The sequence below is a fragment of the Hippocampus guttulatus genome, chromosome 11 (genome assembly GCF_054856545.1).
Source record: "Hippocampus guttulatus isolate MCC_2025c chromosome 11, RoL_Hgut_1.0, whole genome shotgun sequence".
NCBI lineage: Eukaryota > Metazoa > Chordata > Actinopteri > Syngnathiformes > Syngnathidae > Hippocampus > Hippocampus guttulatus.
The window spans coordinates 5664523-5690811 of NC_141271.1; the positions used below are offsets into that span (position 1 = coordinate 5664523).

The 26289-nt window shown below is 43.2% G+C and overlaps 1 protein-coding gene across 3 annotated transcripts in view; it reads left to right on the forward strand.

Annotated features, from left to right (window-relative positions):
* Positions 1-7720: 7720 nt before the first annotated feature.
* The window catches only part of kalrna (kalirin RhoGEF kinase a), a 146875-nt gene continuing 128306 nt past the window's right edge, over positions 7721-26289 (forward strand). For all 3 annotated transcript variants that reach the window (XM_086122905.1, XM_086122906.1, XM_086122907.1), the window contains exon 1: positions 7721-8019. In XM_086122905.1, coding sequence (XP_085979031.1) covers positions 7953-8019 — 67 coding nt within the window. In that variant the 5' untranslated portion in view covers positions 7721-7952. The remainder of the gene's footprint in view (positions 8020-26289) is intronic.

Sequence of the window (26289 nt, forward strand, 5' to 3'; positions counted from 1 at the left end):
GGCGGGCTCCGTAAATGTTCTTTTTTTTTTTTTGGTTACAGAAATAAAAGAAAAATGCCTGACAAAAAAATAAATAATACTAACTGAAAAGTCATCTTACGTCTATTAAACTAAATATAATTAGAGTGAAAATGTATTTTCATCTTTGTCAATTTATAATCACGCATAAACTGTCCCCCTCCGTGAGTTGACACTTTGTTGTGGTGGAGGAGTCTTCCCATGATCATTGTCTGGGGCTTAATAATAATGCCACAGGTAGGGTCACCATGGCAAACAGGTCCTTGGTCAAACACCAGACAAAACACGATTCATATGACCCCTTATGAAGAATAACACAAATGGAGTCACTGTGCCACAGTGACTGTGGTCCCCTGCTGGAGCCAGGCCCGGCGGAAGGGCTTGTTGGTGAGCGCCTGGTGACCAAGCCTGCACATATAGGGCCCTGCCGAGCTTAGCCAGAAGACAAAACGTGGGTCCCCGATTCCAAGGACTCACCACCTGTAGGAGTCGCCAAAGGGGTCAGGTGCTTTGTGAGCTGGGCAATTAGCCGCACGGACATGGAATGTCACCTCTCTGGCAGGGAAAGAGTCCGAGATGGTATGCATGTAAGATAAATTTCAAGTTGACATAGTAGTCCAATTGTATGAACATGAATTGTATGTAAACTGCCTCGGTTTACAGTGTTTACCACGCTAACCAATGTATAAATTCTGTGATTTGCTGGAAATCAGATGAGAAAATACACTGAAGGAAAAGCCTGAAAGATTGTGCCTTACTACCAGGCAGTCCCTATTCTAGATTACAGCGACCACACAGCCGCGCATTGTCCTACAAAATGGGGGGAAAACCGTGTTTTCTGTAGAAAGTTTCATGACCCTCACTACTGCCATAAGGTTCTTCATCAAGTGCACATGCTTCCCTCGTAAGCATTGTGTGTGTACGTGTATGGTTGTTTGAAAACCTATATTCCAGTTTAGAATTATCCTCAGATATAATAAAAAGGACATTTTACAAAAGCTGCTGGCTTTGTGTACAACCCGAAAGGCGTCCTCCTGGTTAAAAAAAGACAATGCAATGAGGACTGTCTTTTAGTCCTTGAAAGTTTAGTACCGGTAAGGGTGTCAGTGTGTAACAGCATGACTGTCATGCGTCTTTCTGCCCTCTAGATGGCAGCAGGTCATAACGGAATCAGACTGACATCACTTGCAGACCAGTGAGACCACGGATGTCGAGACGTGAAGGTAAACCGAGGACATACACGGACATAGGAACAGGATAAATAAGAATCTCTTTACAGTTACTTTACCTAGATCAATGGTTCTCAATCTGGGTTCGGTGACTCGGTCTCAGGGGTTCGACGGAGCCTTTGCCTTGACGGTTAAGACACACCTGCATACCTGTCAACCTCGGCTAATACTTGCCCCTATAAATGATTACGTTTCCCCTTACAAAGCAACAAAAACCCGTACAACGCCTTACCGTGCATGCACACATCATGCTTTGACAATCCGACCGTACGCAGCGATGAAAAAAATATACGATTTAAGGATTACGTTTGCTGGTTTGCCGTGACAATTGTAGCGATCGACGCCGGCATTGTCGTTGGCTACCAGCAGGTGAGACGATCTGGATTTGAGTCAAAATGGTCTTTGTGAAATCGGTTCATAATTGTTTTGTTTTTTTTGGTTTTTTTTCCGTATATAAGTTGTCATACGCCGTACATGATTTGAAATGATATAAAAACGTATAAAATACGGGGAAAACGTACAAGTTGACAGGTATGCACCTGACTCAACATGTCAATTATGATCACATGACATCGCTTGTCCAATCAGTGCTGCGGGAAATTTAGTTCGCTCAGTCGTCAACGAGTGTCTGTCGTGATAATTTGTCGTGAGTTTTTTTACAGAACTTTTTTAATACATGCTAACTATGTCGACCAAAAAGGAAAAAAAGTGGTCGGACGCATATTTACAACATGGATTCACATGCATCACGGAACGTGATAGGAGTCAGTGTCCTATCTGCATGATTTCTCATGCCAAGTTGAGCAACTCAAAACTGAAGGAACACTTATTGAATCATATATTTTTTTTCACTAATGAAGGGTTCAATGAATGTGCATATGAAGTGGTTGGGTTCGGTACCTCTAACAAAGTTAAGAACCACTGACCTAGATGAATAAAGGTTAAATGATCGGCCCTACTAGGACTGTCTTCTTTGTGAGGTCATGCCTCTCAAAGAAGACAATTCAATTCAAAGTACCGCTCGTACGCTCACTAGTACTGTACCTTACGATGGAAATAAAGGATATCCAATCAATGCTCAAACACCTCTCCGTACCAGAAGACGTTGGATTTTTACTGTTTTGTCGGTCCACAGGTCATGTTGGGGAAAAAAACTAAACTTTTCAATAGAATTTCACACAGGGATGAGTTTAAGTTCACTCACCATATGTTTTAAGGTTCAGTTTCCAACTGTCATCATGTCATATCGGAATGAGTTTGACCTATTGTTTTTATTTAGTCAAATGATCTTGGGCTGTTATGTTTTGGCTAGCTTGACTGAAAATGTAATTTGGAGTGTTTGATCTGTCTGGGTTTGCGGACACCTGATGAATGAACAGTATCGTTGACATTCAACTCTCTCTTGCTCTGTTTTAACATGACTTTTTTTTGTTTGTTTCTGCTAAAAAAAAAAAGGGATAGCGAACCACATAATGGTGTTATTCCTCAGTCAAAAGAGCCACGGGAGCTAAATAGAAACAACGTTTGTGAGTCAGTTGCAGAATATCAACATAACTGCACCACGTGTTTCACAGCATGTCACAGGCAATGATCCTCAAACTCATGTTCCTAGTAATCGGGCAGACTGGAAATGTAGGGGGGTTTTTTTTTTTTTTTTTTGGTTTTGTTTTATTTTTGAGAGTTCATTCTTTTGTCAAAAATATGCAGAGCACATGAATCATGACGCGACTAACAGCTGAGCTCTCTGGAGTCTTTTGGTGGTTTGCTTTTCATGAAGGTGCAGTTAAAGCTAACATATTTCAAGTTGTGGCTCACATAATGCTGCACATATATTTCAAATGTGACCATATATCAAGACCTGCTGTTTCTGCAACTTGATTCATTGCTACTGGGGCTTAGGGGAGATGTTTACATATGTTTTTGAGAAGTTTCATATAGATAACGTTCTTGTTCAAGCGGCCCTATTATTCTTCACTAGGCAACTGTTAGACACGCTGCTGATCAATATGCATGGCATAGTTCATAGTTTTCAGTCAGGCATGAATTTCCGTGCTGCGTGAGCAAAAGTGGTCTAGATTAGTTATGGTCCTGCTGAAAACCTTTGACACAGGAAATGCAATGGGCAAATGCAGCAAAACGGCAGGAAACTAACCAGACATGAGGGAAATCTTCTTGTTCCCTGGATTGTAAACACGGACACGCACTACAAATATGATGTGTCGTAAATTTTGTATGTGCTCGGTACCGCTCAAGATTTCACTCTTGAGAGCATATCGTACATCATTATATACTGCCCACTTGTGGTGCCGTTATAAGTCAGAAAGTATCAGAAAATTTACAGTGGCCTATAATGACAGCATGCGGCTGCTGCTGAGAGCTTTAAGAAGCTCCACTGGAAGTCAAATGTTTGCTTGTGTTGACATAACTGTTCCGCTGCTCTTCATAATCTGATGTTTAGATTTATACGTAGGGCATCTGGGTCAAAAAATAACTGAATAAATTTTCTGGTTAATCCTGCGCGCAGTTCCATCAGATTTTACTCCAGACAATGCAGCCACTGGCGAACATGTTTGTATGTTGGACGTTGAGCACTGCGGAGGGCTTGGTATTGTGTTTTGTTACTCTGCTGGGGGGCCGGGTGGTCCAGTGGTTAGCGCGTCGACCTCACAGTGCAGAGGTACCGGGTTCAATTCCAGCTCCGGCCTCCCTGTGTGGAGTTTGCATGTCCACTCCGGGCCTGCGTGGGTTTTCTCTGGGTACTCCGGTTTCCTCCCACATTCCAAAAACACGCATGACCGGCTGATTGATGTCAATAGGGTGTCAACCTCACAGTGCAGAGGTCGTGGTTTCGATCCCGGCTCCAGACTTCCTGTGTGGAGTTTGCATGTTCTCCTCGTGCCTACATGGGTTTTCTCTGGGTACTCCGGATTCCTCCCAAATTCCAAAAACATGCACGGCAGGCTGATTGAACACTCCAAATTGTCCAAAGTTGTGAGTGTGTGCGCGGATGTTTGCTCGTCTCTGTGTGCCCTGCGATTGGGTGGCAATCGGTTCAGGGCATCCCCCGCCTACTGTCCGAAGACAGCTAGGCTCCAGCACCCCCCGCGACCCTTGTGAGGATAAGCGGATTGAAAGATGGATGGATGGATGGTTACTATGCTGATTATTATTAGTGCATTTCTTGTAGTTTTTGTGGTTTTTCATACAGGTGATATGGATTGATGGCGTCTGAAATAAAAAATAAAGTAGAGTAACTATTTTATGAAACAATCACGTCAGTCTATGAGAGCACCGTTCATCGATAAAAGATCCAACTTGACGTAAAATCAGCTTTAAAACCGCACAGTGAGTTCATGACGAAAGATGATAAGATTCCATTGCTTATTTGTCTTCAGTGGATGAGGCATCTGGTGACAGATTGGTGTGCGGCTTCTTGTTGAAAGCATTGTTTTCCTTGCAATCAACTCCAATCTATGAGTGCGTTTATGACAGGTGACCTATGTTTTGTATCTTTCAATGTTTCAAATACAAACAACAGTATTGTCAAAAATAATCCTCGTTCCCACAGATCTGCAAAAAGTAATGTGGCAGGGCATCTTTTGAAACTTTCATCAATATGTAGCAGTACATGCTTCGGATTATGTAATGTTTTGTAGACAAGGAATGCAAAGTAAAAGCAGCAGCTCTGTAGGAAAATGCACATGTTCCACAATTGCTGTTTTGGACTCTCACAACTATCTTCCGTTTTCAGAGATGACTTTCCGAGACCGGTGGCCACAAACCGGCCCAATCACAGTCTCTGACTGGTCCTCAAAGTGACCATCAAGTCAAAGTAAAATATAAAATATGTGGTCCACACGTGTGGATGGTATTACAGCTTTGGTAGCTAGCAAGCGCGACATCTTGTGTCAGGCGTGTTACCAATTTAGCTTTGTTTTCGCTTTTGACCACAAAAGCAGGGGTGTCAAACTCGTTTTTGTCCCGGGCCACTTGGAGTTACGTCTTCCCTCAGAGGGCCGTTACGACAGTGAAACAGAATAAATATTTAATCATCACATCGTATTATTGCCTTTACACAACAAACAGATGGATTTATTGGCTTGGAAATCAGTCGCATCAACTATTTGTTTGATGTTTATTGAATTAAGCCAACATGGAGATTTTAAAATTTGAGGACCTATAAAGAATTTTTTGTAGGCTCGACATACTCCAGATTTGGCGCCACTTTTCCTACTTTTCACTTCTTACCGTGATATTGCTTGACATTCAGTGTACTGTATTTAGTGCACTTGAGACACAGTATATCAGCATCACATTTCACAGACAATTATTATACTTAATAGTAACTATTAGTAGATGAATATAAACTACTATATCAACTACACGATATACACGGAAATATAATGGTGCTACTTGAAATTATTAAATTCTAGGTTACTACTTTTGATAGGCTGGAAACCCTGTTGTAGATGGATAAACCACATTTACTTTGTTTTGTTGTATAATCAAATTTTCACACTGATTCCCAACCAAGTACTTGAAACCTTAAAAATAACACTGTACATCCGATTTCATTGAATAACTCGTCACATTGTAATATTTATGATCCGTATAACAACCCTCTCTGGTTTGGAACAGTTTCTGGATACTGTGGTTGGACATTGTGTGCTTTGTCCTTTGTTTGTGCTGTTTTGAATTCAACAAGTGATAGAATTTGAGTGTGTTTCATTTGATAAATAATGGATTTTTTGGTTCGACATTTTGAGCGATTAATAATTTGTGTCGTTCTTTTTTGTAAAGATCGACTAAGAATTTGTTTTGTAAGTATGTCAGGTATGGCAGCAATAACGAGTAATATAATACATACACGAAGATGCCTTATTTATGATACCCTTATCCAGGATGTCTGTAGTTTTCAAAAATCTTCTTCTAACAATTTGTGTGTGATTTTTTTCATTTCTAATAACTCCCAGAAATTTAGTTTTATTTACTAGTGCTATTTCAATTGAATAGCTGACAATTTTGACTTGGTGTTTAGTTTGTCTAGTAAAGATTACATATACGTACTTTCTTTTGTTTAAATTCAAAGATAATGTATTAGTGTTAAACCATTTAAAAATATATATTTAATTCCTTTTTCACAGTATTCAGAAGCCGCTCAAAGTTTTCTTCAGAGCAGGATAAGGTTGTGTCATCACCAAATTGATTTTTTTTAATCATAAGAGACAGAGGAAATGTCATTGATATCAAGTAGAAATTGTTGAGGACCAAGCACAGACCCTTGGGGGACCCCATGAGTTATCTTCAGCTTATTTTATTTGAAATTGTTCAACCCTACATTTTGATATGTCAACTAAAATAGCTTTTCAACCATTTATGTGCCACCTCACAAGGTTCGCGGGCGTGCTGGAGCCTATTCCAGCTGGCTTCAGGCAGTAGGCGGGATGGCACCCAGGGTGCCAGCCAATTTCAGGGCACACAAAGACGAACAACCATTCGCGCTCACAATCACACCGTGGGACAATTTAGAGTGTTCCATTAACCTGCCGCACATGTTTTTGGAATGTGGGAGGAAACTGGAGTACTCGGAGAAAACCCACACAGGCATGGGGAAAACATGCAAACCCCACACAGTGAGGCAAGAGCTGGAATCTAACCCTCCACCGCTGCCCTGTGAGTCGGATGTGCTTAGTAGTCGACCCCCTTGCCCCACCCTATATTTTTATCCGTTATAAAATATTCGGGATATTTTTTTAAAGCCATTATTTATTATAGAATTTAATATTCTCTATATTTCTTGTGTGTTCCTCCTGTTTCGTTCGAATAGTGTGATAATGTTGTCTCTTGCTTGTTCTTATATTTACTAGTTTATTTGTATATTTCTTATAATTAAGTTTAATCTCTTTTGTTCTTAAATTTAGAAAAGGTTTGGATGGCAAGTTTTTCTTTTTACCTGCATTCTCTATATGCCCTCTGTCATCAATGGCTTATTCAAGCCTTAATTCTTCCTGTTCACTATTCTTGATGGACAATGTTTGTCGTAAGGTGAAGTGAAAGGTGACAAAAATGCTTGTTATGCGCGATTTGGATCTTCATTTGAGTAAATCTTAGCCCAGTTTTGATTTTCTAGATCCATCTCTAAGGCAATAATCGCACGTTGTGTTCCAGGTCTAATTTCTGATGCAGAAATTATTTGTTTCAATTTTTTTTAATTGAAATAATTTTGAATAATTGCAAAGACATACAAGTAATCGCTTATATCATTTATAAGAAGGCCATATCACATGACGATTCGACCACATGCAAGTCTTCGTTGCCTGTATTTTGTCTTAGTCGAACTCAAACCAACACATATGATGCTAATAAAGGTCAGTGGATTGAATGGAGGGGAGGGGAGGAGAGGGGGAGGAGGGAGGGAAGGAGGAGGCGGGCGGCTGGAAGGAGGGAGGGGGAGGCAGAGAGACCCTGGCGGAGCAGCGGGGAGGTTGGACCGGGAACAATAGAGAGGAGCGCCGCCAGCCTTCAGGCTTCAAACAAACGCAGAAGGCGACAGAAAGCGAGCCCGGCAACGGGATGGAGGCCACCGAAACTGGAAGCTGGACATGTGAGGACTAACAACCAGTGAATTTTTTTTTCTTGTACCTTCGCTTCTCTCTTTTGTTTGAACTCATTTGTCGGTGGGGTTGTGTCGAACCGGAATCCGACATGAACCCCGCCGAAGCGGCCGAGGAGGCGCCCAGCGACCCCGACACTGATGCATTCTTCAAAACAGGTAGGAAGACCAGAGTGGAGTGAAGGCGGCGAATCACATGACCAAAAAATGGGCCAGATATGGGACCTTTCACGCCTGTTCCGAACGTGTGGAGGGAAGCTCGAGTGTTGCACATCAGTCCGGTGTCGTTCTGCATGCAGCTTTTTAACCTCTCCTCCCTGTGTGCTTCTTAATGCATTTGGGCACGTCCACTTTCTGTCATTGTGTCTGCGTCTGTCCATGTGTCGGTGTGCACATATAAAAAGCAAAAAGACTCCCATGCTTTGAATCAGCTGCTCCAAGACGCCAGGAAATGTGTTCCCTAATGTGCAACTCAATGACGTTATCTCAATGATGTTCAAGCCTCTGCAGACAGCGCGTGCGTGCGCGTGCGCGCGTACGCCGTGTCTGTGTTGATGTCTCCAGTGTTCACGGAGACGTCACGTGATGTGTGCGCAGGTTTTGGGGGACAATTTGCCCTTTTAGAAAGCCTCTTAAGTGTCATTAATGTTTTTGTGTGTTTGTGTGTGTGGGGGGGCATTGGATTGTCAATCAATCGATGGGCTCTGGGATTGATTGGTTTTGTGGGTCAACAATAATTGCAGGAACTGGTAGATATGAAGTACTGTACTTAGAGCGGAATGAAGAGGAGCTTCATGCATGTAACTGCTGAATGTAGAGCGTTTTAAGAATTTTATTCCCCCAATTTTTGACATATGGAAAAAAATGGAGTGTAGGTTTAACTGGTGTCCCATTTTCATTCCTTACTCTTGACTAACTGCAAGGTAAAGGTTTGACTTGAGACTTGTTGACTTGCTTCAAAGAACAGAGGCTCATTACGTTACTGTAGTATTCAATTGTGCCCTGCCACCAAGCCATCATCTTGCAACTTGAGTGACACTGTTATGCTCTTATCAAAATACCTGCAGGAGGCAGGGCCAAGTTGCCATGGCAACACAGTGTGATCAAGTTAAAATCATGGCCTTGCTCCCTGATGGATGAATGATTAACACCAGCAAACCAAAGAACGGATTTAATTGTGTTGGATTTCTTTCAATTTGTGTTGTAATGATGTAAAAACAGCAGTGACAACTAAAATTGTGCGTTTTACATTAAAAACACCCAACCGAGTCAGAACAGTGCTTTTCTTTTCTTTGTGTTTTCGAAAGTATCGGTATGTATATATATATATGCATGCCATATATGCATGCCTTCGTCTTCGCTGGCCCAGCGTTGGTGACAACCAGTCGACATCCATAACATAACACTTACTATTTCAAATGCATTTGCAGATATTCCATAGTATTTATCCCCCCCCCATCCCGTTCCTTTGTCATCTCCTCCCTCCCCGATGGAATTTCTGGTGGGAGGTGCCAGGACCCACAGTCAATGCAGTCTGCTTGAAGCAGCCCTGATGTATATTTACCGAGATGTAGCACATATTTCTGTCAGTCAACAGCAAAAATGGGCATCTGTCAGTGACAGACTGAGAAGTCCGTCGGTACTGACTCAGTGACGATTACACAGATGGACGAAAACCCACTTCTATCAGTGTTTAGTCCATCATTTCTTTTCCAACTTTTCCATCATTTGTCAGCAAAATGGGCATCTTACTGGCTAACTCAGGGGTGGGCAATTATTTTTTGCATAGGGCCACATGAAAACCAGAAAATATTATGGAGGGCCGGATCAAAAGGGTGAACTAAATTCGACATAATATTAATTGGGTTTCTTTATTTAAAAAGCAGTATTTTGCATTTTTTGGCACGTTTTTCAGACTTTACGAGTACATTATTCCGTCGTATCGAACGGGATTTGCTTGACTTGGCGCTACTGCGGGCTTTCGTATCGTCTCCCCCTTCCTCCCTATGCTCTGCAACTTCAAGTAACTGTGCCACCTGGTGTTGAAATGCCTGTCATTACAAGTCCAAATGAAATGAATGCAGTCGTTGACATCGAACCTTAATTGTGTACCAACCTTCGGCGGGCCGGATTAAAAAGACCAACGGGCCGGATTTGGCCCGCGGGCCGTAGTTTGCCCACCTCTGGGCTAACTGAAAGGATTCCATTAATTGAAAGGATTCCGTTAATTGAAACTATTATTTTGTGCGTGTGTGTGTGCGCGCGCGGTATAATATGAAGCCCCCAACATCACCCCCGCTGATCAGATTTGTTCTGGCATCAAAACTGTCAGCACCGCTAAACTTCTGATCCTAGAAATGCCTTGCTACCGAATAAGAAGAAACGCTGGCAGACAATGTACGAGCTCATTTTGCCTTGATTTGAGCTGTTTAAACCTTAGTAAGATTTTAGGGACAGCGTTGGCATTCAAATTTCCCGAAATTGCAGAATACCAACGGGGGGGGGGGGGGGGCAGCACATGCTGCTGCCGCACTAGGTGGTATGCATCTTTTTAAAAAAAAGATCTTCTAAATGAGAACATTTCACAAACTTTACCTTTACCACTTTTTGGAGAAAATTGTTGATTCAAATGGCGTTTGACCCATTAAAACTGCACACATCTATTTTGGAATGAGCCTAAACAAGCCACCTTACAAGTTTCGTAGCAGCACATCTGACCCATTGGGGGTGCCACAGTGCTCACAGCACAGCTAAATGCCTCGTCACTTCCTCGTTTGTGCATCCAGGCATGCAAAGCTTGTTAACAAAGCGTTCGTGTATCCATTTCCTTCAAGTACGTGGTGAGGTCTCGTTAGCTGTCTATTATTAATCTGAAATGCATCTTGGCATCACTACCGCCCTAATGGATGCAAGCGCTGTGTCTTGAGTCCATCAGATTTAATAATGTCCTTTCCGCGCCGCCGTGTCTCTCCTTCACTTGACACTTTGGTAAGATCAGATAAGTGGCGGCAAAGGTTTCGGGCAGGAACCCGAAACTGTCTGTCGCTTGGACTTCTAATGCCTTAAAGCTCGATATTTGAGAAAGTCTTTTTTTTTTCTTCCAAAAGAAGGACCATTCTAACAAGGCCGGTCTAGTTACTCATTACTTACCGCTATTGCTATCAAAGTGACGGTTAACTGTCTAATTCTTTTTACACAGTGGTATTTGGTATACTTCTTTTCACACTTGTTAAAAATACAAAAAATGTTACATGAATGCATGTCTGTGTGGTTAACTCATTCAATACCAGCCAATTCTAGACCCCATTAAATGTTTTACTTTTATTTTACCCTAAGTCTTGGAAAAATTGAAAAAAAAATTGTATCTGGGGTTGAATGTGTGGATTATGAAAATACATAAATGTCTTTGGGAGTGAATGAGTTAATATAGGTTTTCTGACAGCTTGAGCACAGTTGGATCCTTTTCCATTATTTCCGATGTGATCTTTTTTTTTTCCTCCATATTCCGTAATTTTTTTTTTCAGTAGTTCCACTAAGAGTCACATTTGCTGATGGATGAAATGACAAAAGTACACAAAAGGAGTTGATTGCCCATAGGCATGAAAATGAAGTGTACACACAAGCAGAAAAATGCGCCATGTCAATGTTAATTAGCCGTTTTATAAATAGAAACTAGAGCTATCAGCTGGAGACAGGAAATAATGCACACGCATTATTAGCGGACACCAGCTGCTACATGTGTTAGCATGTCAGTACTGTACTGTACTGTACCTTCTGTCTTTACAAATTAAGATTCCCCTGTTTTATTGTACTAGTAAAGATTGATGTGTTGAATTACAAAAATGCAAAGAACTGGCTTTTCATTGTCTCTTTGTTGACAATATGAAATCCTTCATGATTTGTTGGGTCATATTTTTTATCGGGTGACTGTAATTTTAAAGATGCATATTTGCCGATGAGTCTGGTGCCCCGAGTGTCATGTGGGAAACAAAGGCGCCGGGTTACCTTTGTCCGCCGGTTGGCTAACATCGTGCTGAGTGTCATCTTGTAGTCTGAACCAACATGTAATCATCACCTAAGATGGGACATTTGAACAATTAGGTCATCTATTTCATCAATGGCTTTCAGTCATCTCGAACCGAATATCCATGTTTGTATTGCATAAGTGCTCTCATTGATTTATTTGGAACATTCAGTTTGATTTCATGACTGGCTGCAAATTACATTTCAACATCACACGGATATTGTCGGCCCATTTGTCAATGCCAAAGGTTTCCATGAGTCTATTCATGTCAACAAACAGCACAACTGCACAGTGCACAATCATCAGCACCAGTGTGGTGTGTATACCCAAGTGTAACAGTACACACCTCTTTATTAGTTAATCAGAAGTTGGACTCGAGCTACAATCTCTGTAAAGTGAAAACAAATGTCTTCGACCTGTTAAATTCAAATGACGATGACATATACCGACACATAGATACACATTTGAGCCGTGAAAATATGAAAGTTTAAAGCCTCTGGTGGCTGGAATGAAGCCCACCTTTGAAAAGAAAACATTGCACCGTCCTCGCTCTTTTTTCTCTGGGTAATGTGTGCGTACTCACAGCCGGCAACGAACCACTTGAACGCTGCCTTGACAGAAGATTGTCTGAATTGGAGATGCATTTACAAAGTGTAACATAGCTAGTTAGCTACCTGCGCACACATCTCAAATAATAACTTAGCAATAAGTGTGTTTGTGTTTGTGTGTGTGCATGTGTGTGTGTGTGTGTGTGTGTGTGTATATATATATATATATATATATATAAATTCCTCGTCTCACCCCCCCTCGGGTGGTGTCTGTCCCTCATTCAGCTCGGGTCCTCTACCAGAGGCCAGGAAGCTTGAGGGTTCTGCGCAGTATCCTTGCTGTTCCCAGCACTGCACATTTCTGGACTGAGATGTCCGATGTTGTTCCCAGGCATCTGTTGCAACCACTCATCTAGTTTGGGGGTCACTGCCCCAAGTGCTCCGACCACCACAGGCACGACTGTCACCTTTACCTTCCAGGCTCTCTCCAGCTCCTCTCTGAGCCCTTGGTATTTCTCGAGTTTCTCGTGTTCCTTCTTTCTGATGTTTCCATCACTTGGGACCGCTACATCCACTACAACGGCTTTCCTCTGCCCTCTATCTATGATCACGATATCTGGTTGGTTCGCCATTACCATCTTGTCAGTCTGGATCTGGAAGTCCCACAGGATCTTCGCTCTGTCATTCTCCACCACCTTCGGAGGTGTTTCCCATTTTGACCTTGGGGTTTCCAGTCCATACTCCACACAGATGTTTCGGTAGACTATGCCAGCCACCTGGTTATGGCGTTCCATGTAGGCTTTCCCTGCCAGCATCTTACACCCTGCAGTTATGTGTTGGATCGTCTCAGGTGCCTCTTTGCACAACCTACACCTTGGGTCTTGTCTGGTGTGGTATATCTGGGCCTCAATGGCTCTGGTCCTCAGGGCCTGCTCTTGAGCAGCCAGGATGAGTGCCTCTGTGCTGTCCTTCAGGCCAGCCCTCTCTAGCCACTGATAGGACTTCTTGAGATCGGCCACTTCAGTTATGATCCGGTGGTACATCCCGTGTAGGGGCTTGTCCTCCCATGATGGTCCCTCTTCCAGCGCCTCATCTTCTGTTCCCCATTGTCTGAGGCATTCTCTGAGTACGTCATCCGTTGGAGCCTTCTCCTTGATGTATTCATGGAGCTTGGATGTTTCATCCTGGACAGTGGCTCTCACACTCACTAGTCCCCGGCCTCCTTCCTTTCGGCTTGCGTACAGTCTCAGGGTGCTGGATTTGGGATGGAACCCTCTGTGCATGGTTAGGAGCTTTCGGGTCTTAACGTCCGTGGTCTGAATCTCTTCCTTTGGCCACCTTATTATTCCTGCAGGGTATCTGATCACTGGCAGGGCATAGCTGTTTATTGCCCGGGTCTTATTCTTGCCATTGAGCTGGCTTCTTAGGACTTGCCTCACTCGCTGGAGGTATTTGGCCGTAGCCGCTTTCCTTGTTGCCAGTTCGAGGTTGCCATTGGCTTGTGGTATACCGAGGTACTTGTAGCTGTCCTCAATGTCTGCTATTGTTCCTTCAGGGAGTGAGACGCCTTCAGTGCGGACTACCTTTCCTCTCTTAGTCACCATCCGACTACATTTCTCAAGCCCGAATGACATCCCGATGTCGCTGCTGTAGATCCTGGTTGTGTGGATCAGGGAGTCTATGTCCCTTTCGCTCTTAGCATACAGCTTTATGTCATCCATGTAGAGGAGGTGACTGATTGTAGCTCCATTTCTGAGGCGGTATCCATAGCCTGTCTTGGTGATTACTTGGCTTAGGGGGTTCAGTCCTATGCAGAACAGCAGTGGGGAGAGTGCATCACCTTGGTATATGCCACATTTGATGGACACTTGGGTAAGTGGCTTGCCATTGGCTTCAAGTGTGGTTTTCCACATCCTCATCGAGTTCGCAACGAAGGCTCTTAGGGTCCTGTTCACCTTATACAACTCCAAGCATTCAGTGATCCATGTATGTGGCATCGAGTCATAGGCTTTCTTGTAATCAATCCAGGCTGTGCACAGGTTGGTACGTCGGGACCTGCAGTCTTGTGCGACTGTTCTGTCAACCAGGAGCTGATGTTTGGCTCCTCTGGTATCTCTACCAATGCCCTTCTGTGCTTCGCTCATGTATTGATCCATGTGTCCACTTATCTTAGCCGCAATGATGCCTGACATGAGCTTCCATGTTGTGGAGAGACAGGTTATTGGCCGATAGTTGGATGGGACTGCACCCTTTGAGGGATCCTTCATGATCTGGATCGTTCGCCCTTTGGTTAGCCATCCTGGGTGAGTCCCATCCCTCAGCAGATGGTTCATTTATGCTGCTAGGCGCTCATGGAGTGCTGTGAGTTTCTTTAGCCAGTAGGTGTGGACCATGTCCGGGCCTGGTGCTGTCCAGTTCTTCATATCTGAGACTCTTTCCTGTATGTCTGCCACTGTTATGGTAACTGGGTTCTGTTCAGGGAGGCTGCTGTGCTCCTCTCTCAGGGTCACCAGCCATAGTGCACTGCTGTTATGTGCAACCTCCTTCTCCCATATGCCTTTCCAGTACCGTTCAGTTTCCAGTCTTGGTGGGTCAGCTCTGTTGTTAGGACCCTGCCACTGAGCGTACACTTTCGCAGGTTGTGTTGCGAACAGCCTGTTTATTCGTCTGGCCTCATTCTCTTTCGTGTATCGCTTTTTTTTAATTAATTTATTTTTTTTATGATGGCGCCCCCTGAGTGGCTGCCTCTCCAGCAGCGCATATCCCTGTTTGAGTTTCTTTTCGTCTTTTTACTTTATTTATTTCTTCTTCCCATTTTGTTTTGCGTGGTTTTGTACCCCAAACCTACGGGGGGGGGGGGGGGGGGGAGAGGGGCAGCTTCATTTTATTATCTTTTTTGTAAATTTCCCCAGTGTGGGACTAATAAAGGATATCTTATCTTATCTTATCTTTAGGCGGCTGGACAAGGCTTGGAGCCTTTGTTTGGCAGTTTCGAGTGCTTCAGGTATGGTCATCTGGATGTACCTCTCGGGTATCGGCCTTTTCATCACACCTCTCTGGGCCTCAGTCAATTGACTCACATCTTTCCGAGCCGCCTTGATCTTAGCCTCCAACCGTCTTTTCCATGGCGGGTAACGTATCTCATGGCTTCCATGGTTGCTCTTATAGCCAAGCATCTCAAGGATCACTGATGCTGAAGCGTATATCAGCACATTGGTTTCCGTGATCGTTACGGTAGGGATCGCCCTCAGTGCTGCATTCACACTTTCCATGAGACTTTCAGGTGGTACTTCACATAGCCGTTGTAATCGGTTTCTAGGTTGCCCAGCTTTCATTCTCGCCATGATCTTAGCTTTCAGGTCAGTTGCTGCCTCGCTCAGCATTTCATTCATTGGGGCTGGCCTCCCAATCTCATCATCTGCATTCATTGGGCCTCCTCCTCTGATCTGGCAGCCTGGGGCCCTTCACCATGGAACCTGCATTGTACCTCATCAATCTCAAGTTGTGACAGCAGTTGCAGTTTGTGGATGTTGGAACACTGAGCTACTAGTTGTTTCGTGGTCAACCGTGACTGTGGGTTTCGAAGTAACCATTTAGCCCACATTCTCTGCATGTAACCCCTCTGACTAGGGTTGCTTGAGTAGTAGCATTCCAACAGAGCCATGTTATCGCATCTCGCCCATCTCCGCTTTGTTCCAGTAGCCCATTTTTCATCAAGGTGCTCTGGTTCCCCAGAACCTGACGCAGACCTTGTTTGGCCGGGCGACGTCTGAGCCGGCATGTCATTCATTTTACTGTCTCTCATCATTGCATTAGCGTGAAGGATCTTGCCCAGGGACCCACACTGGATGGTGTTATGTGCTCATTTTTTGCCCCAAGCGGAATTCGAACCACCGTCTCCCATATGCCAAACCGATGCCTTACCAACTGAGCTATCCAGCCGCATATATATATATATATATTATATTATATATAAAACGCTTTAGTTGTAGCATAAGTTAGCAAGAAACTACATTCCCAGACAAACATACATAAATCTAACAAAACAAAACAGAACAAATACATTGTGAAAAGCAAAAATCCATTTTTTTTTAAAATCAAGGGTCAAGTAATTTATGTGTAGTGTAAAATAAATAAAGGAGGTTACAGTTGAAGTGGTGTTGCCTCTGTTAATATGGTTATTGCAGGCAGTGTGGAACAGGTGTGATTTTAACTTGTTCTTGAACCTAAAGGGGTCAATGGTGTCACAGATTTCTTTCGGTAGTGAATTCCAAAGGGTGGGGGCGGCAACAGAAAATGTTCTGTCATCCCAACTACGCTGTCTAGTCCTTGGGATGATCAGGATGTGATTGTTGGAGGAACGGAGGGTAGAACAACAGGTGTAGGGATGGAGCAAGTCTTTAGAGTAGTTTGGCACCTGGTTATGGAGGGCTTTATGGGTGAGTCGGAACGTTTTGAATGTAATGCCGTAAAGGATCGGAAGCCAGCCAAGGTTCTGGAGGACAGAATGTCTTTCAAGTTGACGTTTTCTGGTGTTTTAAGTAGTGATGGTCAGGGAGAACCAGGGAGCTGAATGTGTAAAAGAGACCGTTTGGGTTTTTAAGGGGGTTAATTGATCAAAGCAAGTGGAGAGAGAGAGTTGTTATTGTGGTTGATAAGGTCTACCAAGTTACCTGAAGGAGGGGAAACAGGTATGGGGAAGGTGACACTGAGCGCGGCTGTGACATTTCGGGGCTTGATGGATGCAGTGTTTTTGAAGGATATGACCCATTTTTCTTTTGGAATTGGGATGGGAAGGTTGATGTAAAAATTGTAGCCTAGTGATCGGAGATGTGGAGTTTGAAACTCGTGAGTTACAGAATGGTGAGACCAGTGGAGCAGACTAGATCCAGGATGTGGCCGGGAAGCATTGCCAGAGCAATGTGAGGGAATGCTCCTTCATGTACAAGACAGGTCTTCCGAAATTACAACAGGTGCAAACTGCACTCAACTGTTAAACTGTCACGTCATGAGCGCAATATCCTTTGTGAACAGTGCGTTTGGATGGAGCAAACTAAATATGAAGCGCAATTAAAAGTGGACGCTGTTCATTCTTTGCATATTCGGCCCTACATGTCTTCAGCAGGCGGCCCAGTAGTCCAGTGGTTAGCACATCGACTTCACAGTGCAGAGGTACCGGGTTCAATTCCAGCTCCGGCCTCCCTGTGTGGAGTTTGCATGTTCTCCCCGGGCCTGCGTGGGTTTTCTCCGGGTGCTCCGGTTTCCTCCCACGTTCGAAAAACATGCATGGCAGGCTGATTGAACACACTAAATTGTCCCTAGGTGTGAGTGTGAGCGCGCATGGTTGTTCGCCTCTGTGTGCCCTGCGATTGGCTGGCAACCTGTTCAGGGTGTCCTCCGCCTACTGCCTGAAGACGGCTGGGATAGGCTCCAGCACCCCCCGCGACCCTATTGAGGATTCAGCGGTTCGGAAAATGGATGGATGGATGTCTGCAGCAATTATCTTCAAGCACATAATCTACTTGGAAACAAATCTCTAAATTCACTAGTTTACAGAGTCTTTCATTTAAAATTATCCATCTACCCTATCCTATTCCACACGGCACAAAGGAAGGTCCATAAAGGCATGATTCAATACATTTGGTGTGAAAGAAGTCCAAACGATGTTGTGGATGAATGAAAAAAATTCCCTGATAGAATTCCAGATGAGTGCATTGCAACGTGTAACATTTATGTCAACAATGGTAGCACAGCGGTTTGCTCCAGAACAATTGTTGGTTTTATTTATCTTTAAGTTAGTTCGGGGAGAACATGCAAACTTCCTGTGTGGGGTTTGTATGTTCTCCCCGAGCCTGCGTGGGTTTTGTCCGGGTACTCCGGTTTCCTCCCACATTCCATTCCGTGCACCGTAGGTTATTACAACTAAATTGTTTGTAGGTGTGAGTATGATCACGGGTGGTTGTTCGTCTATGTGTACCCTGCGATTGGCTGGCAACCCGTTCAGGGTGTCCCCTGCCTACTGCCCGAAGACAGCTGGCTCCAGCACGTCCACGACCATTGTAGGAATAAACAGATTGGAAAATGGATGGATGGATATATATATACTCTCTGTGACCCTCCAGATTACTTAAATTGAGACACATACATTTTCAGAAAGGATATTGAAAATAAAAATGCTTTCCAATGACAGTATATTGCGGAAAAGTAAATCATGTCCTGTACGTCACATCGCCTAACTTTGCACAGTGACATTCAAACAGTCATCAGAAGTAACAGTCAACAAGCTTACCCACCATATGCATGTTTTTTTTGCCTCTACAATTCCAGAAGGATGTTGACCGGGGCCTGGAAGTTGTTGAGTTTGCGTGTGTGTGGGATTTTGAGGAGGTAGGTGTGTGTGTGTGGGTGGTTGGGTGCCTGGTGAACAGAGACATTACACGGTCGAGTAACCAGTAATCCATTCATTGACTTGGATTCAAACACATAAATTGCTTTCCTCCATCTTTCAGCCAGATGAACCTTCAATGTATAGCAGATGGGGGCGAGAGTGTGGGATGATGTGATTTATTTAGAAAAGGGTTGCGGGGGGTTCATATTACTAATCAGACTCCCACTGATGGCGCAGTGTCCATTTTTGTGAGGTCAATTTAATCAACTAGTAAGTTCATGTAAGCGGATTGAAACGTGTGACAGACTTTTGTTTGAAAACACAAGTTTCAAGATCAGGTCAGGAATAGATTAATATGAATCGATTTGGATCACAATCATTTTCAAACAATTTTCCCCATACAAATGATTGGAAGTAGAATTAATCTGTTCCAGGATAATATTTGTCAGCATCATAAAATCAAGATGAACTTTACAGGTACACTTTTTGTCGAAATTTAACTTGGTTTCTTGTTTGAGAAGTGTAAAAAAAGTGGTAAGGTTAATCACTGTTAATGGTATACCCAATAGAACCTTGAAAAAGGTATAAAGTGATCCCTCGCTATTTCGCGGTTCGTTTATCGCGGCTTCAGTGCATTGCGGATTTTTTCAAACATTAAAAAAAAAACAACTTAAAAAAAACATATTTTTTAAAATATACATGGAGTACAGTCCTGTATATGTTGCTCCATGTGACTCGCTGTTGTTTTTCAGCTTCTCGTGGACCGTTTGCGGACCTAAAGAAAACAAAACAACTTTTTTTTTTTTTTTACCTGTACATGTTAATTACGATTATTATTATTATCGATACATTAACGATAAATGAGGGATTACTGTATCTCAGATGAGCCTCATGCATCCATTTTTTCCACATTCATAATTATTACATATGTTTAAAAAGATGACAACCACCATAAAAGTAAAAAAAAAAAACAGCCAAACACACTAGTTTTAACAATTTTAAAAACTTCCCTCGCATTGCCAGAGCAATGTGAGGGAATGCTCCTTCATGTACAAGACAGGTCTTCCGAAATTACAACAGGTGCAAACTGCACTCAACTGTTAAACTGTCACGTCATGAGCGCAATATCCTTTGTGAACAGTGCGTTTGGATGGAGCAAACTAAATATGAAGCGCAATTAAAAGTGGACGCTGTTCATTCTTTGCATATTCGGCCCTACATGTCTTCAGCAGGCGGCCCAGTAGTCCAGTGGTTAGCACATCGACTTCACAGTGCAGAGGTACCGGGTTCAATTCCAGCTCCGGCCTCCCTGTGTGGAGTTTGCATGTTCTCCCCGGGCCTGCGTGGGTTTTCTCCGGGTGCTCCGGTTTCCTCCCACGTTCGAAAAACATGCATGGCAGGCTGATTGAACACACTAAATTGTCCCTAGGTGTGAGTGTGAGCGCGCATGGTTGTTCGCCTCTGTGTGCCCTGCGATTGGCTGGCAACCTGTTCAGGGTGTCCTCCGCCTACTGCCTGAAGACGGCTGGGATAGGCTCCAGCACCCCCCGCGACCCTATTGAGGATTCAGCGGTTCGGAAAATGGATGGATGGATGTCTGCAGCAATTATCTTCAAGCACATAATCTACTTGGAAACAAATCTCTAAATTCACTAGTTTACAGAGTCTTTCATTTAAAATTATCCATCTACCCTATCCTATTCCACACGGCACAAAGGAAGGTCCATAAAGGCATGATTCAATACATTTGGTGTGAAAGAAGTCCAAACGATGTTGTGGATGAATGAAAAAAATTCCCTGATAGAATTCCAGATGAGTGCATTGCAACGTGTAACATTTATGTCAACAATGGTAGCACAGCGGTTTGCTCCAGAACAATTGTTGGTTTTATTTATCTTTAAGTTAGTTCGGGGAGAACATGCAAACTTCCTGTGTGGGGTTTGTATGTTCTCCCCGAGCCTGCGTGGGTTTTGTCCGGGTACTCCGGTTTCCTCCCACATTCCATTCCGTGCACCGTAGGTTATTACAACTAAATTGTTTGTAGGTGTGAGTATGATCACGGGTGGTTGTTCGTCTATGTGTACCCTGCGATTGGCTGGCAACCCGTTCAGGGTGTCCCCTGCCTACTGCCCGAAGACAGCTGGCTCCAGCACGTCCACGACCATTGTAGGAATAAACAGATTGGAAAATGGATGGATGGATATATATATACTCTCTGTGACCCTCCAGATTACTTAAATTGAGACACATACATTTTCAGAAAGGATATTGAAAATAAAAATGCTTTCCAATGACAGTATATTGCGGAAAAGTAAATCATGTCCTGTACGTCACATCGCCTAACTTTGCACAGTGACATTCAAACAGTCATCAGAAGTAACAGTCAACAAGCTTACCCACCATATGCATGTTTTTTTTGCCTCTACAATTCCAGAAGGATGTTGACCGGGGCCTGGAAGTTGTTGAGTTTGCGTGTGTGTGGGATTTTGAGGAGGTAGGTGTGTGTGTGTGGGTGGTTGGGTGCCTGGTGAACAGAGACATTACACGGTCGAGTAACCAGTAATCCATTCATTGACTTGGATTCAAACACATAAATTGCTTTCCTCCATCTTTCAGCCAGATGAACCTTCAATGTATAGCAGATGGGGGCGAGAGTGTGGGATGATGTGATTTATTTAGAAAAGGGTTGCGGGGGGTTCATATTACTAATCAGACTCCCACTGATGGCGCAGTGTCCATTTTTGTGAGGTCAATTTAATCAACTAGTAAGTTCATGTAAGCGGATTGAAACGTGTGACAGACTTTTGTTTGAAAACACAAGTTTCAAGATCAGGTCAGGAATAGATTAATATGAATCGATTTGGATCACAATCATTTTCAAACAATTTTCCCCATACAAATGATTGGAAGTAGAATTAATCTGTTCCAGGATAATATTTGTCAGCATCATAAAATCAAGATGAACTTTACAGGTACACTTTTTGTCGAAATTTAACTTGGTTTCTTGTTTGAGAAGTGTAAAAAAAGTGGTAAGGTTAATCACTGTTAATGGTATACCCAATAGAACCTTGAAAAAGGTATAAAGTGATCCCTCGCTATTTCGCGGTTCGTTTATCGCGGCTTCAGTGCATTGCGGATTTTTTCAAACATTAAAAAAAAAACAACTTAAAAAAAACATATTTTTTAAAATATACATGGAGTACAGTCCTGTATATGTTGCTCCATGTGACTCGCTGTTGTTTTTCAGCTTCTCGTGGACCGTTTGCGGACCTAAAGAAAACAAAACAACTTTTTTTTTTTTTTTACCTGTACATGTTAATTACGATTATTATTATTATCGATACATTAACGATAAATGAGGGATTACTGTATCTCAGATGAGCCTCATGCATCCATTTTTTCCACATTCATAATTATTACATATGTTTAAAAAGATGACAACCACCATAAAAGTAAAAAAAAAAAACAGCCAAACACACTAGTTTTAACAATTTTAAAAACTTTTTTTTTTCAATTCTCTTTTTTATTGTGAATTCACAGGTCCATACAGTCAATGAAAGAACAAAGCATACAATTCCTTTATACATCTGATCATACCCTAGAGTAGCTCAATTTAAAATAACCAGGACTGAGTAAGCAATGCATAACGTGTAAGGACCAATCAGAAGTATAACTCATTCATTCATTCATTCATCTTCCGAACCGCTATATCCTCACCAGGGTCGCGGGGGGTGCTGGAGCCTATCCCAGCTGTCTTCGGGCAGTAGGCGGGGGACACCCCGAATTGGTTGCCAGCCAATCGCAGGGCACACAGAGACAAACAACCATGCACGCCCACACTCACACCTAGGGACAATTTAGAGTGATCAACCAGCCTGCCATGCATGTTTTTGGAATGTGGGAGGAAACCGGAGTACCCAGAGAAAACCCACGCAGGCCCGGGGAGAACATGCAAACTCCACACAGGGAGGCCGGAGCCGGAATTGAACTCTGCACTGTGAAGTCGACGTGCTAACCACTGGACTACCGGGCCGCCAGAAGTATAACTATATAACCATTTAAAAAATATATAGTAAATGATTTTAAATTATTAATTGTTGAGTTTAATTTAAAATCGTGCAAATCCTTGGAATTGCAGCCTCTCAACAGTAAATATTTTTTCGAGTCATTCTTGATGCAGACTGATTAGCCTTGTGGTTTTCTTTTTCATGCAAACATCTGCTTTTGCTTTGGAAAACAATAATCAACATTTTTGCCAATTTTCTGATGGATGTTTCAGACCAAACCAGAAACGGAATCATCATCAATTTATGTTACTGCATTTTTTCTGATTCTGACTTTGGTCTGGATCCGCACCACTTCTAAATCAGCTGCTTAGCACCGGCCGACGCGGCCCACTGGGCTGGCCCAGCGGGCAGGATGGCCGACCCCGTGAAGTGTAACCACTGCTATCACGGGGTCCCACCTTGGCGCCACATTCGAACTGATCTGCAGGAAGGGCCCGGCGTAACCCCAGAGCCGCGACCGCCGCGAGGCTGACCAGGAAGAGGAGGGGCCGGTGGGGACAGGCCCGGCCGATCTGCTGTGCGTCTGCACTGCGGCTCCAGTGGCAGGGAAGGGTTGCACATTTCCTATTGATCTGTCTTGGTTCGCGGCTCTTCCGCGGGCGAACTTGGCATCTAAATTTAGCACTTATATTTCAAAGTCTGAAGGTTTCCGGAATAACCTGAACATGAGTCCCAGTTACACAGAAAGAAAATGGTGTGTTGAATTTTCTCAATTTTATTTCGTCAAGTGGTTGCATGAAATATAAACATCCATCCATCCATTTTCCGATCCGCTTATCGTCACAAGGGTTGTGGGGGGATGCTGGAGTCTAACCCAGCCGTCTTCGTGCCAGCCAATCGCAGGGCACACAGAGACAAACAACCATCCGCGCTCACACTCCCACCTAGGGACAATTTAGAGTGTTCAATCAGCCTGCCATGCATGTTTTTGGAATGTGGGAGGAAACCGGAGCACCCAGAGAAAACCCACGCAGGCCTGAAGAGAACATGTAAACTCCACACAGGGAGGCCGGAGCTGGAATTGAACACAGTACCTCTGCACTGTGAGGTTGACGTGCTAACCACTAGACCACCGGGCCGCCTAAAATATAAACATCCGAATCCAAATTTTGTAAGTAGAATATTATTATTTTTTTTGGTGTGCAACGACTTGATGAAATAAAATTGAGAAAATTCAACACACCATTTTCTTTCTGTGGAACTGGGACTCATGTTCAGGTTATTCCGGAAACCTTCAGATTTTGAAATGTAAGTGCTAAATTTAGATGAGCCATGAACCAAGACACATCAATAGGAAATGTGGGCAAATTCAGCACTTTCTGTTTTTAAGTGTACACACGATGCCCAACCGTAATGAGGACAGATTGAACCATGAAATTTGATGTACCTTTCGAGATGCATTTTTCCTGGAACGTTGGGTCGTATTTGTAATTGTGTTGTCAGGGGCCATTTGGTGTTAGATGTTCTTCTGTACAGAGGATCCTTGGTTTACGAAAGTGTTCTATTCCTCTGGCAGAGACGAAACTCAAATTTGTACATATGTCAAAATGCACCTCTCATTAACCTAAGCAGTATTTTTCCGAACCGCTTTATCCTCACTAGAGTAGGGTGCTGGAGCCTATCCCAGCTGTCTACAGGCAGTAGGTGGGGGACACCCTGAACCGGTTGCCAGCCAATCACAGGGCACACAGAGACAAACAACCATGCACGCCCACACTCACACCTAGGGACAATTTAGAGTGATCAACCAGCCTGCCATGCATATTTTTGGAATGTGGGAGGAAACCGGAGTACCCAGAGAAAACCCACGCAGGCACGGGGAGAACATGCAAACTCCACACAAGGATGCCGGAGCTGGAATTGAACCCGGTACCTCTGCACTGTGAGGTCGACGTGCTAACCACTCGACTACCGGCCCGCCCACCTATGCAGTATTTAAGTCAGATTTATCGTAAATTAGCATGAAAAACACTTCTAGGCTATAAATGGCAACCAAATGAAAACCAGTCACTTCTTGTGGTGACTTGTGAAGACATTTTCTTATACCACTGTGTAAAGTAGCTCATGTGTAAACTGTACTGCCAGCTTGACTTACTATGGCTATACTTGTGCTACGTTGTTGCGTATGAATCAGAACACGAGCTTTTATGTTAGTGCTCTAAGCTGCTGAATACGCACAATTGTATGTTCTGCTTGTTAACGCCGAGTACTACAAATTCATCCTCTCTCTCATACATTCTCGTCAACGGCTGTGTATAATGGTGGTATTAGTGTGGTTGCTGCACAAAGTAATTATGAAAATGGGAAGAGGTGGAAGAGCTATTTCTTGCTGCTTGATGTGGATACTATTCATTGACTTGCGGTGAGTTCATGACTAATGAGGCACTCCTTCCATGGAGTCAGATATAAAATATCAAGCCAAATTAGAAGATTAGCCTATATTTCAATGCTGATCTTCATTAAAACATCTCAAAGAAGGTCAAAAATATCTCAAAGAAGGTCAAAATTGAATTTTTGAATTTTTGTTTTCAAAGCTTTTAATTTTGTTTTAATTTATTTTACACTGTTCAACAACGTGATCGCAAGAAAAACAAAAGGTCAAACTCATTGTTGTTGGGTTGTTGTTGTTTGGAGCTCTTTTTGAGTAAAAAGAACAAAAATATTCGATCTTCCCTTGATAGTATGTTCGGAAAGTTCAGATGATAAAATTACCATATTTCCCCCACTATAAGGTGCACCGAAAAGCATTCCATATCTCAAAAGCCGAGAGTGTGCCTCATAATCCAATGTGCCTTATACAGTACATGGATCAATGTTCTGATTTTTTGGGACGTTGTCTGTAAAGTGCTTTGTGATAGCTGCATCGGTTGTGAAAGCTCTATATAAATAAAGCTGTATTTTATTGTATTGTATTCCCCTTTAGCGCATCTAGTGGATGCATAATGCAACTGCAGCCACTATTGTAGCTTCTATTCTATGCGCCTTATAATGTGGTGCAGCCGATTTATGAAAACAGTTTTAAAATAGGCCATTTAGTGAAGGTGCGCCTTATACTCCGAAGCGCCTTATAGTGTGGAAAATACGGTACCTAAATGTCTGGTATTATTACTGCAAGTCTGATGTTTCTAACAAACCAATCCGTGTGAAATAATTTGATGAGTTATGAATTGATTGGAGCCACAGTTATCTCAGTACAAGTGATTGCAAGAGATTACTGGATACGTCAAGATGGTGAACCAGCTGAGGCTTGCTCAGGTGGTTATCATTGTCGGTGGGCTTCTTCTTTTATGCATTGCGCCGATGAAGTGCAACACTGCCACATACTGGCGGATTCCACTGTGCTCTTGAAGTCACTTTTCTGGTCGTCGGAATGATTCAGTATGTCAGACTTACTCATGAAAA